At 45.5% G+C, this 17,009-nt stretch overlaps 1 protein-coding gene across 1 annotated transcript in view; it reads right to left on the bottom strand.

The window, feature by feature from the left end:
• ADAM12 (ADAM metallopeptidase domain 12) overlaps positions 1-17,009 on the bottom strand; it is a 676,627-nt gene that overhangs the window by 268,996 nt on the left and 390,622 nt on the right. The window contains exons 7-8 of the mRNA XM_044298620.1: positions 9,375-9,558; positions 2,290-2,355 (exon numbers count right to left, since the gene is read on the bottom strand). Of these exons, the coding sequence (XP_044154555.1) occupies positions 2,290-2,355; positions 9,375-9,558 (250 nt within the window). The remainder of the gene's footprint in view (positions 1-2,289; positions 2,356-9,374; positions 9,559-17,009) is intronic.

Below are 17,009 nucleotides of genomic sequence, written 5' to 3'. Positions count from 1 at the left end.
TCTGCCGTAAGGGTACAGAGGGGAGGTAACCAGTGGGAGGTGTGTCCCTGCACAGTCTGACAATGGCAGCACTGATTGGAGACTGTGCAGAGACACACACATGTTATTACACGGGGAATGCATGAAGTTATTAAAACAGGCATGTCAGGAGCGGTGACAGGTCCTCTTCAAAGGGGTTTTCCAGTATTTTGATAATGATGGCCTTAAAGGGGTTGTCTCACGTGGAGCATTAGTGGCATATCCCAATGTCAGATAAGTGTGGGTCTCACCTCTGAGACCTGCACCTGCATCTCTAGAATGGAGCATTCACAGTGCGGGAGCGCGCACCGCGCATGTGCGTCTGCCCTCCATTCATGTCTATGGAAGCGCTGCTTGTCTATTTTCGGGAAGTCAGGGCGGCCACACATGCGCTTCGTTTTAGGCATGAGTGCGGGTCACAGAGGTCCCATCCTGGCGATTTGCCACCAATGTTCCAGGTGAGACAACCCCTTTACGATAGACCATCAATGTCAGATCAGTGGAGTTCCGAGACCCCCCCCACCCCTGTCGATCAGCCGTTTAGGAATAGCTCCGATGTTGGAACTACACAGCTCCATCCATTGTGTAGTGGACTGAGCTGGTTACTGCAGCGCTGCTCCCATTCACTTCAATGGATTCATTGCACAATAGATGGAGCTGTGTAGTTGCGGTGCCAGGGCTACTGCAGAACAGAAGATCGGTGACGGTGCGAGGTGTCCATGGCCAGTATTTACACTCAACAGGGTTTTCCCATTTCAGACAATGTTGAGCATATCGCTAGGATATGCCCCCATTGTCTAATAGGTGCGGGTCCCACCGCTGTGGAGGGTGCACTGCGCATGCGCAGCCACCCTCCATTCATTTCTATGGAACCACCTAAAATAGCCGAGCACTGGCTTGGCTATTTCCATCGGCCCCATAGAAATGAATGGGAGCGGTGGCCGTGCAAGAGCAGTGCGCTCCCATTCGCTAATATGGGGAGAGCACTTGGTGGTGGCTGGACCCGGGGAAACCTGGGGTCCCCCAGCCACCACCTTCCCTGCTCCATTCTCGGTGTAGGTCCCAGAGGTGGGACCCGCACCTATCAGACAATGGGGACATATCCTAATGATATGCTCCCATTGTCTCAGATGGGAATACCCCTTTAATGTGGTTCGGATAGGGGAGAATGGAGGAAGCATCAGACATGGAGATCCATAGATACGGTAAGTATTTATTAAAGTACTATAAAAAAAATCCACAAAGAATCTTTGAAGTTTAAAGGGCTTCTGTCACCCCAAGTAGGGCGGCTACTTGCTGGTAGAAGCCGCATCCTCTGATCCTAAAAACACCCCCTCTGCATTGTGATTGACAGGGCCAGGGAACGGGATCGTTCTCTGCTGGTCCTGCCTGTTTGCATTCAAAATCTGGCGCCTGTCTTCAATCGGCGCAGGCGCACTGAGAGTCGGCCACTCGCTCAGCCGCTCCATCCTCAATGCGCCTGCGCCGATGACGTCACATCTACACCCGGCGCAGGCGCATTGAGGATGGAGCGGCCGCCTCTCAGTGCGCCTGCACTGATTGAAGACAGGTACGGCCGCGGCGCAGGCGCCAGATTTTGAATGCAAACAGGCAGGGCCAGCAGAGAACGATCCCGTTCCCTGGCCCTGTCAATCAACATGCGGAGGGGGCGTCTTTAGGATCGGAGGATGCGGCTGCTACCAGCAAGTAGCCGCCCTACTTGCTGGTAGCAAGGTAATTTGCATATTGTAAAAGCTTGTTTTAAACAAAATCTACTGGACCAAAATGATTAATTAGATTGTGTAGGCATAAATCACAGTGTAGGGATTATAAGTAATCAAAAAAAGGTTTAGTGGGGTGACAGAAGCCCTTTAAAGACGCATTATCCCAAGAGTCTGGCAGCTGAGGAGATCCATCGTGAGGGTGTCTAGATCTTCTCCATTGGCTGAGCTGAGCATCTTTTATCAGTTGCATTACTGTGCTAGGCATGCTAACATCAACAGTCCTGGGTTAGTGATGTAGCCCTGAGCCCCAGTGCAAAATCTGTACCAGTCTCCCCCTACCTGCCCATGGCCATTATTAATACAGGTGTCTTCCTACGTGATAGATGGTCAACCCTCCCCCTTAGCTACTTGTCTTTGGCCTGTTTAACATCTTCCCATTTGCAGGCTATGGAATTTCCAATATCTGAACCCAGGAGACTACATTTTTTACACTGTGTGAAAAATATATAGAGAAGGGAAAAGGCTGTCAGATGTTCTCATTTCTTACCTCGCGATTATCAGCCACAATAACGAGCTCCACATACTTGGTGATCTTTGAGGTGTCTCTTTTGTGCTGCCAAAACAGATTACATAGAAGTTTAGTGTGATTGCCAGAAGCCATGGGACTTTATTTCCATGCTAGACCTGGACCTACCAAGTCACCATCTCACAATGAAGCCTTCTATAAGAATTTCCTTTCATCAACAGCTTAAAGTCTATGTACACCTTTGGGGCATTTTCGTTTTTAGTGCATTGTACTCATTATGAGCTATAAATCTTTTTTTCAATTGGTCTTTATTAAAAATATGGAGCCCTTTTCTCTGTACAGAGCTAAGATGCTCTAGTAGCAGGATATTAATCTTCTCTCTTTTCCATCAGGGAGGGAGCTGACGGCTCCTTATAAGCACTCATTATAGCTAATTTCTTATCTCTTAGTAATTTAGGGATAAGGTTAATTAGATAACCGGCACAAAATGAAAGTGAAAGTAGGATGCACGCAGCTGGGAAATGCTGTCCACATTCGTATGTTTGTTCTGCGGCACCCGCAAAAAATAGAACATATCCTACTCTTGTCCGTTTTGCAGACAGACAAGGATAAGACAGTTTTGCAGAGGGCATGACGTTCCGTTCCGCAAAGTGTGGAACTTACACTGCTGGTATATGTGATTGGCAGATAACCCTTTAGGTTATCTTTGGAACTCCCATAGCAGTGAATGCAGAGCACACCGCAAATGCGCAGCTTGCCCTCCTTCACTTCGGAAGCCCCGTTCTGGAGTTAGGAGTGGGTCCCAGAGTATAACTTGTCCCAAAAATAACAAGCGCTCACGCGGCTATGTGAAGGTAAAAATAAAAAAGTTTTGGCTTCAGGGAGGCAGGGAGTCAAAAATTTAAACTTAAAAATTAAAGATTGCAAGGTTTTGAAGGGGTTAAAATGAAGCCAAACAGATTTGTGTAATGAAACACAAAGGACTGATACTGAAATTCTGCATTTACCATCTTCAAATGCTGGAACAGATGATCATAAATCTTCCCAAATGTTATTTTTTGTCTTCTGCAAAACATCCATGGCAATGATCTTGTTTTCCTTAAAGGTTTTCACAATTTCCAGCCATCTACTTGATTGATACGTTAACTGCTGCGCTATTTATTTTCAATGTCTCCTTTTATAAATCACTCACATTATTGTTCCAGACCGCCACCAATATTTTCACAGATCTGTGGGGCCCACGCAGGAACATTAAGACGTTTTCTGAAGACTTAAAGGACAAATATCTCAATGTGTTACGGGTTAAGTGTCCTATGGGTGCCCTAAAAAACTGCTGTCGATAACTTTTGCTGAGAGGCAACTTGGGGATCCAAATTCATCAGAGGGCCACCACCCACCACCCAGGGCCACCACCCACCGCGGGCCATTTTTTATACTGGTGTCTTCTCATGTGGCAGAGGGGTCTATTAGTCCCCCCAAATGCCATTGCTTGGGTGCGGCTGCTACCTCTGTAACCAGATGGTGCTCTTCAATGGGTTAATGGTAAAGCTATGTAATTGTAACTCGGGGATACTGGTGGATGGCAAATGTAAATTTAGTGACCAATGCCAGGCAGCTGCTGCCAAAGCAAAAAACGGAATGTAATAAAAAGAGGCCTAGACTATTGTTCTGTCTCTATACAGATTACTAGTCAGACCACACATGGAGTATTGGGTACAGTTTTGGGCGCCTGTATGCAAGTAGGACATAGCTGAACTAGAGCGGGTGCAGAGTGGGACGACGAAGGGAATAGGTGGATAACAGCGCCGATACCGGTAATAAAACCTAGGGTTATTCAATTTGGAGAAAACCTCTCCTGACAGGTCTGTTTTAGTAACTATATGCATTCCCCGTGTAATAACAATTCTGGAACATCTATTCCTATGACTGTATGCTGTGTCATTCCTCTATTATTGCTGCTCGAAGTTTACAAATAAATTGCCAGCAGTCTGCAGTAAAGGTACTGCTGGGTGTTACCAGTAGTGGGTGTGTCTGACTCTGTCCAATCAGTGCTGCTCGTGTCAGACTGTGCAGTGGACACCCCCACCCCTCCCCCTACACCCATCTGTAACTTTACTGCAAGCTGCTAGCAATTCATTTATAACTTCTAGTAGAAATAAGGGAGGAATGGCGCAGCATAGAGCCATAAGAATACAAGCTCCAGGGAGTGCAAGTAGTTACCTCAACAGCCACGTCTGGAGAGGAGACGGCTTAAGGGAGATCCAACTGCAATGTACAAATATATGAATGGACAGTACAGAGATCTGCCTAATGATATTTGTATACCTTGACAATGAGAAGTGGACATCCTCTATCTCTGGAGGATAGAAGGTTCTTACATCATCATCATCATCATCATAATCATCATTCTCCTCCTCCTCCTAGGATTCTTTACGGTAAGAGCAGCGAGACTATGGAGCTCTCTGCAGGAGGAGGTGGTGATGGCTGATTCATTGCACCAGTTCAAGAGGAGCCTGAATGCCTTTCTTGAAAGTAATACATGCAATATATGCAAATGAGCCTCTAGGAACAATAGGGGTGTTACTGTTACACCTAGAGGCTCAGCTCTCTCTGCAACTCCTGCACCCTCTGCAACTTTGATTGACCGGGCCAGGTGTGATGATGTTTTCACTGGCTGCCCCTGTCAATCAAAGTGCAGAGAGCACAACCATTAGGGCTCATTCAGACGGCCGTATGCTGTCCGCAAAAATGCGGATCCGTTTTTTTGCGGATTAGATGCTGTCCCATTTAGTTCTATGGGGCCCTTTTCTTCCATTGCACGGCTCAGCAAAAAAAATTCAACATGTCCTATACTTGTCAGTGAAAATCAGGACATGGCCCTATCGAAGTCTATGGATCAACAAAAAAACAGAATTTAATCAGTTTTATTGCGGACATGCTGAACTGTCCTCCAAAAAACGGATCTGCATTTTTGCGGACAGTATGCAGCTGTCTGAATGAGCCCTTACAAAGAGAACAGGGCCTCTAGGTGTAATGGTAATGCCCCCGTTGCTCCTAGAGGCTTATTTGCATATATTAAAACTTAATTTTTCTCAGCAATGCGGACACATATGAACATGGGACCAACACAGATGCCTTCAGCTGCCAAGCGTCCATGTAACAGGTCAGCCAGGTTGATAGAAGCCTTTTAAAGGGGTTTTCCAAGTGTTTTTTTTTACGGATGAACTCTCCTTTAGATAGTTCACCAGTATCTAATCTGTGGGGGTCCGACAATCACGACCCCCGCCGATCAGCTGTTTGAGAAGGCACTGGCACTCTTAGTAACACCACGGCTCACCAAGCCCAGCACCGTCCATTTGATGCCGAGCTTTGCCTAGTCCATGTGACTGATGAACGTGACGTCACTGGCCTCGGGAAAGCTGCGAGAAGATGGCGGCGCTATTGCGACCACTGGTGCCTTCTCAAACAGCTTACTAGCAGGGGTCCCGGGTGTCAGACCCCCACCGATCAGATACTGATTAACTATCCAGTGGAAAGTTCATCAGTATAAAACACTTGGAGACCCACTTTAAGGGATGTCCCCCCCTTCTTAAAGCTACAGGCACATTTTATTAATGATTTGCCAGAGTTTGGATTGGAAATATTTTTTACCGGTGAACGCGTTTATGCTTTTCCATCAGGAGGCAGACGACTTTGCACCTTGTAATATTATCGGCCGGGGCCGACACATAATACAAGCAAAGGTTTAAGTGAAATTCTGTTTGAGCCGCGGCGTCCTAGAATAAAGCTGAAATAAGGGATCATTGGGCTCTGGAACTTGCAATATCCCTCTTTTCCATTTGCAGAGGACTTTTCTGTCTCGCGTCTGCTGCAGACAATACCGGTGAGTGCGGGAGGATTTATCATGCCGTTCATTTTATTTGTTAGATGCATTTAAGTACCATTCTCTCGTACAATAAAATGTCACATCTGATCAGTAAAACCGCCAAGATCAAAAAGCCTCTCGGTGTCTGGGAGTTAGGCAAAACAAACTGCTTAAGGGATCCATGAAAGTCTGAAGTACCACAGGGACGGAAGCGGCCAGATGTCGTCAAGCTGGCAGAGCGTGCTGGGAGCTGTAGTTCCTTTACAGATAAACATGTGCATGCTGCGTAACACGTTCATTGAAGAGACTCGAAAGAAAACACTGAGGGTCTAATTTGTCATGTGGTTTCCTGGTGTTAAAAAGCTGCAAACTACGTCTTTTTTTTTTGCAACACCACTAGCACAAACATTTTTGCGCAAGTGGCATTTCTTTGCCACTTTCACGAAAAAGAGCAGTTTTCTAGTGTAGAAGAAGACTGACATTTTCAGATCGGGTGCACGGCTGTGCCTGATTTATGACGAGGTGTACGCCCAGGGTTATCATAAGACCTCAATCAGTTATAAGGGAAAATATTAGCATTCTTAATTCAGAAGTAAAATAGGGATGGAGGGGTCTAAATAATAATAATAATTTAACTCGCCTCATCCACTTTTTCGCACAGCCCGGCTTCTCTTCTGTCTTCTTCTTTGATGACCTGGGAGGAAAAGGACCTTTGGTGACGTCACTGCTCTCATCACATGGTCCATCACATGATCCATCACCATGGTCACCAAAGGTCCTTTTCCTCCCAGGTCATCAAAGAAGAAGACAGAAGAGAAGCCGGGCTGTGCGAACAAGTGGATGATGTGGTTTAAATAATATTATTATTTTTTTTAACCCCTCCAGCCCTATTGTACTATGCATTCTGTATTCAGAATGCTATTATTTTCACTTATAACCATGTTATAAGGGAAAATAATACAGATCGGGTCCCCAGCCCGATCGTCTCCTAGCAACCGTGCGTGAAAATCACACCGCATCCGTACTTGCTTGCAGATGCTTGCGAGTTTCACGCAGCCCCATTCACTTCTATGGGGCCTGCGTTGCGTGAAAAACGCTGAATATAGAGCTTGCTGCGATTTTCACGCAACGCACAAGTGATGCGTGAAAATCCCCGCCCGTGTGCACAGCCCCATAGAAATGAATGGGTCCGGATTAAGTGCGGGTGCAATGCGTTCACCTCACGCATTGCACCCACGCGGAAAACTCGCCCATGCGAAAGACGCCTTACTGTGTCTGCTTGCTGTCAGTGAATGGCCACATTTATTGTTTAGGCTCAGAGGATGAAAACTTGTTTGGATCATCCATCTGACGTTGGTGCACAATTTTATATGCTTTCTCTTTATTTTATGAGCTTTACAAAGATTTTTTTTGATAATATTGTGGATTTTGAACACAATCTCTATTGGAAAATTGCAGAACTCTTCATATACATCTCATGCACATGGTTAAGCTATTAGTTGTAACTGGAGGCATGTTTAAAGGGGATGAACTGATGACATCCCTCACCTATCCCTTGGACTTAAGTCTTATTACATACTGTATATACATTGAACTCTATAATATACCTCTATAAGGGTATATTAAAGGTATCCTATGTACAAAATATTCCACATTTTTCAACCCATCACTTGGATCAGATTACTCTGCATGTATCTGCATAGCGCCACCTGCTGTTTTTTGTTTTCCTTATTTCTCTGTCCACTTCACTGAGGTGGTCGTACACACTCATTTCAACCTTTCGGCTGTCACCAGCCATATTTATTGCTAAAAGCTGTGACAGCTGCAGGAGAAAAGACACACCGCCTCAGCTATGATGAGACTGTCATGTACTATATGATGGCTGATTTCCATTTTTACATTTATAAGAAATTAACTGGCATATACCATACACAGAGAGCAAGATAACAAGTCATGTTGGGTGGACAATCCCTTTAAGCTCCAGATATACTTCGGCCATGCTTGCAAATGTAGGTACCATTATAAAGGTACCACCATAAGTGCCACTGCATTTGGTCGGACGCAAAGCAGCATTAGAAGTACAGTCATTTGCAATAATTGAATGATAATGTCTGCCGTCTAGCAGGAGCTTCCAGAATACAGATGTGCACTTGGGAGCTTTAATTGCGTAGCTTTTTCCTGCCTTATATGCTGCAATGGAGCCATCCCTAAACGGTAATTAGCCATGGTTATTACACTTTCCGTATAGCAACTGCAGCATAGTAAAAACTTTGCAAGTGGCGGAATATAATTAATGGTGTAAATGTACGGGGTATAGTATTTGCAGTTACACTCACTTACCTACAAGCCGATGTCATACAAAAGGACACCAGTGTTCTAAATGTCACATAACTGTTGAGGGTCACTGATAGCGTTCAGCGAATCAAACTCTACGTAGAGTAATACATTTCCGAATTTCAGGGAAAATTCGATTAGCTGCAAAGCCGAATTTCCTCCTGCTTCGTGGTAGCGAATCAATTTTCCCTGAATGGTGGTAAAAAAATTTAAAAAAATCATACTTAAAGATCTTGCACGAAATCCCATGCGCGGTGACGTATGATGTCACCACGCCGGCACAAGATTTCGCTCTAGATCTTCAATCAAGATGGTGGTGGCCAGTGCTTCGCGATCAAATGGATGAGGGTTAGTATGATTTTATACATTTTTTTTTATTTTACACTGTATTTTAGGTGTCAGATACCACTATCAGCTATGAACGCGGCATCTTCCGGGTACAACGACGGAGAACGGCAGAATTGCCGCTCCCTGTTATTACACCCACAAAGTAGTTTGTCACAAAGTGAAAATTCGGCGTAGCAGCCAAATCTAATTTTTGAATACTTTGCTCATCACTAGTCGCACAGATTTGTATAAGGGCCTCAATGCTCTATGTTACATCACCAATCATTAACCATGAGCACAAGACCTAAATATGGAGTGTTAGTCCTAACTGAGCCTGACCTTTTCTTATGGGACACAATCTGGCGAGCCGGCCAGGACGCAATCAGCAAGACAATGTAATACTTTTCTACAGTTTCTGTTGTCAATGCCCTCTGTCATATCTCCTTCTTCCCAAATGTTCTGTCTATATGAACCTGCCCTGACCAGGAGGGTAGGACATGTCTCCAGCCATATGCACACTTCATAATTGTGCAGAACTTAAGACATTTGTCTGTGACATCCGCCACAGAGCAATGCTTACCCGCTGTAAAAAACCTTCAGAGTACTGCAACGTGTCGTTTAGAGAAACGCCTGAGAGGTTAAAATGTTGGCTACAGGATCCAGGAGCCAGCTTGAGATGTTCGGCTTTGTAGAAGAGATGGTTGCTTGTAGAATTAGCCTGTGGCTCCAGGACATATGCTTGGCTTTCAAGTGTAATTAATCCCCTGAAAAATGAACAAACAATGCGGTTAAAGGAGAATTATGTGAAACAGTCATATGCCGTCTCCATGGTCTGCATGGATACATGCCTACATATATAATGTGGAGCTACGATGATGCACACTGGCAGTAAAGCTCACCATAGAGCAGCAGAGGTCGATGAGATCCACCAATAGTTTAAAGTCTATAGGAATGTCAAATTTACCTATCTTGCATGGGACATAACTATTATTCATAGGTCCCCATAGCACAGTCAGGAATTGGTTCTTATCCATGACTCTGTCCTAAACAGAAGCAACCAAAATATGGATAGCAGTGTGAAATATGAGATTGTCTGCAGATAATAGATCTATACTCCAGGACACAGCCACCACCGCAGCTTTTCCTCACAAAAGTTACACTAGTGCAGAAGGATCATAGCAACAATCATTCATCTCCATACAGAAGAGATGATCGCTGCATGTATAGTGCCCTAAAACAAGAGTACTTTGGACTATGGACGTTTGCGGACATTTGCCCCTATTGCTGCTATGCAAAGCTGTCAACTCACAACTTTATTGCACTTTGAAGTGTTAACTTGCACTATGATTGATTTACACTTATACTTTTCTATTTAAAAGTGCCGTTTTTATGCTTATTGTATTATATCCTGTACATTTGCATTATTATTGCACTGTATCTGCACTCCACTGTGGAAAGGGTTAGTGCACAGCCAGCTAATACTGAGAGACTTTCGGACTTTCCATCCTGGGCACTAAGAAACTAGTAATTTTCTACAGTTAGCATAAGGGACTATGCAGAGTTAAGTTTTGGAGGGAAACACGAGACACAGTGAATTTTTGACCGCCTGGTTTACCTCTTGATATTGCAGTTATTCCCATTTACTTGTATTGAGGCACAATACAAGTATATGGCAGCCGTGAACTGCAACTTTGTTTCTTTTTAGGCTGTGCTTCTCCAGCTTCACCCCTCCTACTAGGAGGTTCTGGATCATTTAGAAACTGTAAAAGTAGAGTAGTCAGAGCTCTTAGTTGTCTGCAGATAGGGAACAGTATTTAGAAGGAAATACTCTGCCAGACGGCATGACTGACCAGAAGACGACGCTGACCCACAGACCCTGGGCCACCAGCTCTTTGGCCAGGGCATCAGCCTTCTGAGAGAGAGAGAGAGAGAGGAGGACAGCTATCTTAGACCTCTCCTCAGCACATAACCTCCTGTCAGGGAAGAGACTAGAAAAAACAGCTCAGTGCATTACCTGTATTGTTTTGCACTTGAGTTCCTCCAGTAAAGAAGCACACTGGTTTATTGCAAACCCTGACTCTTTGGATTTATTTCCCATAGGGGTGCACCATGCATTACCGTCCACTCTGGAAAGCAGCAACACGTGGCAATTTATTTAAGCAACATAAGCTAAACACTATCAAAACAGCACAGGCAGAGGGTACCATAAATTGATGTTAGTTCCCTATTGCACCCTTATTCCAGTAGACCCCAACCGTAAGGCTGCTGCTTGCTATTATTAAGGTAGTAAAAGGTGCCCCTGATATTTTGGGCCTGATAAAGCTGGTGTCACATATGATATGTTCTCCCTGGTCATACTTGGTTGGTTAGTCCCCAAGTGGTTTCCCTTGATGTTCCTGAAAAATCTACTTAAAGTAAAGAGGGTGGTCAAACAGGATAACCCCTCAAACAGACTATATCTGGTATTCTTGTATATAGTGATACGTATTCCTCCATAAAGGGGTTTTCCAAACCCATGAATTTTGTTTTACAAACTGCATACAGTTGTATAGGATAACAAAAGAGTAATACTCACTTTACCAATCCTTGCCTCCCATGTGAGAAGCCTACTCTGGTCCCCACCTCTGTTTATCAAGCTCCAGTAATGACGTGTCTACATGACATGCGACGGCTGTAGACCATCAGTGGTTGCAGAGGTGATGACCAGTCACTGCTACAACTAGTGATTGGCAGCAGCCGTCATGTGTCGACATGATGCCTCATTCCTGCAGCTGCTAAAAAGAGTCTAGTGAGTGACCAAGAAACCATCGGCACACAAGTGGCCAAAAATGTAGGTATAACTCAGTTTGTCATTTTATATTATTGTAAGTGGTTTATAAAAAGAAGTGTGGATTGTAAAGCCCTTGAACGGGTCATCCCATGATTAATGTAAAAAATAAAAATCATACATAATCTAGTAGATCACAACCAAGAACTAGCCATGTACTTCACATGGATCCAGAGATGTACAATAAGCAGAACAATCGGTGCACTGAATTGAGGGGTGTCCCGTTTGCTGCAGCTAGTGGCAGTTGAAGGATGGAAGCAAATATGTGCATCCACCTCAGTGAGCAGGACAGAGAAATTAGAAAAAGAGCAAACAGCAGGTGGCGCCATGTGTTAGCCCAGCGGTCCTTTAACTAGGCAGCTATAAGGATAGAGATACTACATGTATTAACACTATGTTTTTCTAAAGATGTAACATTTAAAGAGGGATAAACAGAAGTAAAAAATAAAAAAAATCTATTTGGAGCCATTTTCAAAGGTAGCCTGTTAATGCCAGTTTTTTGATAATTACAGTGATTAAACCTCACCGTGGGCAAATGCTGTGTTAATTATTGCATATTGAGGTCATTGTTTGTTAAATAATTGTATAATGAAGTTTAGAGCGAAAATCAACACATTTAGCAAGCTTGAAGCACAAATTGGTTAATTGCATTGCTCAGCTCGAGTCCTCACCTTAATGGAGCTAGCCTGTTGGTAAGATAATTTTAAGGTCTGTTTGGTTTACGCTTTGCAGTGCAAAGAGGTTATTTTATGAAAGAGGATTATACAGGAAATTGCACTGTCATATTCTGTTAAGGAAAATGGGCTAAACCTGTTATGAATGCCAAGTCTGAAAATGAAATACGGCTGTCTACCTTTCAAGTAAAAAAACAAACAAAAAAAAAAAAACGTTTAGACAAACCAAGCGATGTAAAGGAAATTGGCACTGATGTATGTAATGACAGTAGTGTTGATCGAGCATGCTCGGCCGAACATCAGTTCAGCTCGAGCATCGCGTTGCTTGGTTCAGCTGAATATCGTGTGTGCTCGAGCGCGATGCTCGAGTCAGTGTATTTAAATCAAATTTAGCCTCTATTTCTGAAAAGTTTCTGGTGGGATTCTAACTCACAACCTTCTACATTACAGCCAAGAATTTTAACCACTACACTATAGAGATGCATGGCCTGTTACTTTAAAAAAATAAAAATAAATATGAGACTTCTGCTGTATAGGAATACTTACTAGTAGTGCTGGAAGACACCCTTTGAGAATTTCAGGAGGCGTTCTCGAGACATGATGAGGACTTTGGATATGCTTCCGCCATCGAGCACAAAATCCCCACCGGCAATGCTGTACCGATCAGGGAATGTTACCAGCAAATCCCGCCTAAAATGTACCAGGAGGCGAAGTACATGGTGGCCAGCATGTTGGAAAACCGGGTGATCCAGGAGTGTCAAAGTCCTTGGGCTGCTCCAGCAGTCTTGGTGCAGAAGAAAGATGGGAGTCTCCGGTTCTGCGTGGATTATCGGAAGCGGAATGCCCAGACCGTTCGGGATGCCTACCCCCCTACCGCGGATTAAGGAGTCGTTGTCCACCCTGAGTCATGCAAAGTTCTTCTTGACTCTTGACCTGACCAGTGGGTATTGGCAGGTGCCGGTGGCCAAGAAGGATAAAGCGAAGATGGCCTTCATCCTACCTATGGGACTCTACGAGTTCAACCGGATGTCCAATGCCCCGGGAACATTCCAGCAGTTGATTGGGCACTGTCTGGGGGTTCTCAACTTCGAGGCGGTAATGCTATACCTGGACAACATAGTAGTGTTTGGGGCCACCTTTGAGGATCACCTCCAGAAGCTGCGACAGGTCCTCGGACTGCTGTGAGACCATGGGCTCAAGCCCAAGAAGTGCCAACTGTTTCAACAGCAGATAGAGTATTTAGGAGTCGGGACATTTGCTCACCCAGGAGGGGGCTAAAGCTGCCCTCCCAGCAAGGTGGAGGCTGTCCAGAAGTGGCCCCAGGCTGATTTACACTTGAGCAGAGGTGGATTGCTCACCTTTCTAAGTACCAATACTGCATCAAGTTCCGGCCAGGTAGGGAGAACGGCAACGCCGACGCAGTCTCCAGAGTCACTGTACGGTTGTCGGCTCAGAGTGCCGATGAGGAGCTAGAGGACACTGAAACTCCTGACCTTGGTTGATAACCCATGTTCCAGGACATGGCACATTCAAGTGGGGTGGCGTCCGGTATTCCAATGGTGCTGGGAAAGATGTTGGCTGATTGGGAGAGGGTCCAGAATGGCTACCTGGACCTGTGGAATGTGAAAGAATGGGTCCGGACTAAGATATGGCCTCGGCTAGAAGAGCGGGCCCGTCTAACTCCAGAGAGACAAAAATTGTTACGGCAGTGGGATGAGCTGACTGTTACTCAGGGCCTGCTGTGTCAGAACATATACTTGCAATCAGAGTTGCAGTACCGGCGACACATGATCATCCCCATGTCATTGGGACTGGAGGCTGCCCGGGAAGCCCATGAGAGGGACGTCCATTTTGGGAGCGATAAAACGTTCAAGTGGCTCCAACGGCTGGTATACTGTCCATATTTGGCAAACATGGTGGCCGAGGCATGTCTTAAGTGTCCATCCTGTGGGCTGAGTAAGAGTACTGAACAGCGAGCTCCTGTCCAGGCCATCCGGACCTCAGCACCCCTAGAGCTCCTTATGATCGACTATGTACAGATTGGGTACTCTACCTCGGGACACTCGTACTGTGTAGTCATGACAGATCATTTCACAAAGTATGCGGTGGCTGTACCCACCAGAGACCAGACGGCAGAGTCGGCCGCTGAAGCGTTCTGCAAACACTTTATACAGGTGTTTGGGTGTCCACGGAGGATACATTCGGACATTTCCACACCACTCCGTATCACCCCCAGGGAAACTGGGCGTGCGAGCAGTTCAACCGCACCTTGCTCCAGATACTGCGGACTCTGGAGGACAGCCAAAAGGCTCGGTGGCCTGAGTACCTACCTGAACTGATGTGGGCCCATAACATTGCTGAGAGAAATCCACAAGGTTGTGGGAGAGTGCCTGGGACAAGTGGTAAACCCTAACCCAAGACCAATGCCCTGGGTGATCGAGTGATGTCAAAGCCAAGCGGCCGTCTGGGAAGTTGGATGGGCGGTGGGAGGCGGTCCTATACATTGTGAAGAGGAGGGTAGACCCTGCCATTCCGGTCTATGAGGTATAGCAAATAGGGACTGGGGGGCCCTCACGAAACTTGCACTGTAACATGTTGAGGCATTGTAATTTTGATGAGCTAGTAGGCCCCATTTACATGTCTGCAATTTCGTTCCGCATTTTGTGGAACGGAATTTGCGGACCCATTTGTTTCTATGGGGCCGCACAATGTGCGGCCCGGCTCCAGAAATGCGGACCCGCACTTCTGGGTCCGCATTTCCGTTCCCGCGGACAAGAATAGACATATTCTATTAGTGCCAGTGATGTGCGGTCCGCAAAATGTGGAACGCACATCGCCGGTGTCTGTGTTTTGCGGATCCGCAGATCCGCAAAACACGCTACGGACGTGTGAATGGAGCCTTAGAGAAGAAGGAGGAGGAATGGTGGGTTGTTCCTGCCCCGGTAGCCACAGAGGCTCTGGCCGTGTCAAGTTTGCCACCAAGAGAAAGTGTTGAGCAGTCAGCAGCTCCTCCCCATTAGATGTGCCTGGCGTCCCCAGTGCTTCTGAGCCTATCACTCTGCAAAGGTCAACCAGACCCAATGCTGGTGTGCCCCCACAGCGCTATGCCCAGAATGAGTTTGCATGGGGAGGGTTGCAGAGGACGACAAACTCTAGTGAGGTGTTTGTATAGATTAAATTAAATGATCTGGATTGACATTCTGCATTTGGCCACAAGATGCCGCTGTTTTCTTAACACAGCTAACAGGCTGCATATTTTCCATATTCATGAGAGATGGAGTTTCAGAGCCTGGAGAAGAAAAAGGAAGCAGCCATCTTAGAGGAAGCTGAGACTGAGGAACTGTGTGAGCAGAGGATCCGACAGCATCCAGGTGTTGGAGCATACCTCAGTGACCAGAGCTGCAGCTAAGTGAAGCTGATCGTGTCTAAGACCCTGATCCTGTCTGGAGGAACGAGGATTGATTCCAGGAACGCTGATGAGGGCTGAGGAGCAAAGCAACATACACTACGGGACCACATGCTCGTTGGAGATGCAGAGCACACCCGGGTCAGTAAGATCATGCACACACATCATTACAGTGTTGGCGCCTAGAGACTGAGACCAGGCCTGTAGTTAGTTAGTTAGGGTCTCTGTTTGTGTCAGGCCACAAGTGTTGCTACTGTTCATTGCAAGGACTCCATAACTTAAATTTACATTTCACATTAGAGAGCTGATAAACTTCACACAAACTCAAGCCAGGCTGGCGTTTTGCTCAGGAGTAATACTCAGGCACATGCTACAAGACCAGTTATGGGAGGGGGAATACTAGCCCGCACCACACACCCAAACATTTGTTTTAGTTTTTTTAGGGTAATAACAGGTAAGGTGTGGCTGTTTAGTTGTGCCCTCCAGTAGGTAAATTACCGCACTTTTCTCCTGCATCCATAGGAAGGTGCCGTGCTGTGCTGCACAAGGGTGTCAGCCTTCGGGCTGGACGTGTATGTAAAGTTATTGTATGTTCCTAGCATTTGTGGTTGTGTTCATTGCCACGTTTAAGTAAAATTCTGTTTTGGCAAAAGCTGGTGTGGGGGTTGCTTTCCTCGTTCGTGACTTCACTGTATCCTGGGGAGCCCACCCCGGTACACGGCTTACAATACCATACACAGAATATTCTACTGAGTACTATACTATACACAAAACATTCTAGTGATTAATATACCATACACGGAGCATTCTAGTGATTACTATACCATACACTGAGCAATCTAGTTATTACTATACTGTACATAGAACATGCTATTGATTACTATACCATATACTGAGCATTCTAATGGTTACTATACTATACACTGAGCATTCAAGTTATTACTAGAGATGAGCGAATCAAAGTTGACAAAATGGAATTCGATCCGAATTTCAGGAAAAATTTGTTTCGCACCAAATCCAAATTTCCTCATGCTTTATGGTCACGAATTGCATGTTTTCCTAAAATGGCTGTACGTGCAGTGTTAGGACATGGAGCAAGGAACTCTGGGAACAAGGGATCACCCACAATGCCATGCATGCAGCCAATCAGCAGTCAGCCAGCCCTGTGATGTCACAGCCCTATAAATAGCCTCAGCCATCTTTGATTCTGACATTTTCCAGTGTACTTAGTGCAGGGAGAGACGTCAGCAGGCGCTAGGGCAGTGGTAGAAAATACTTTAAAACTTTTATTTTGCTGTATAGAAGCTC

Source organism: Bufo gargarizans, chromosome 6 (genome assembly GCF_014858855.1).
Source record: "Bufo gargarizans isolate SCDJY-AF-19 chromosome 6, ASM1485885v1, whole genome shotgun sequence".
Lineage (NCBI taxonomy): Eukaryota > Metazoa > Chordata > Amphibia > Anura > Bufonidae > Bufo > Bufo gargarizans.
This window is presented reverse-complemented; position numbering and strand designations above follow the sequence as displayed.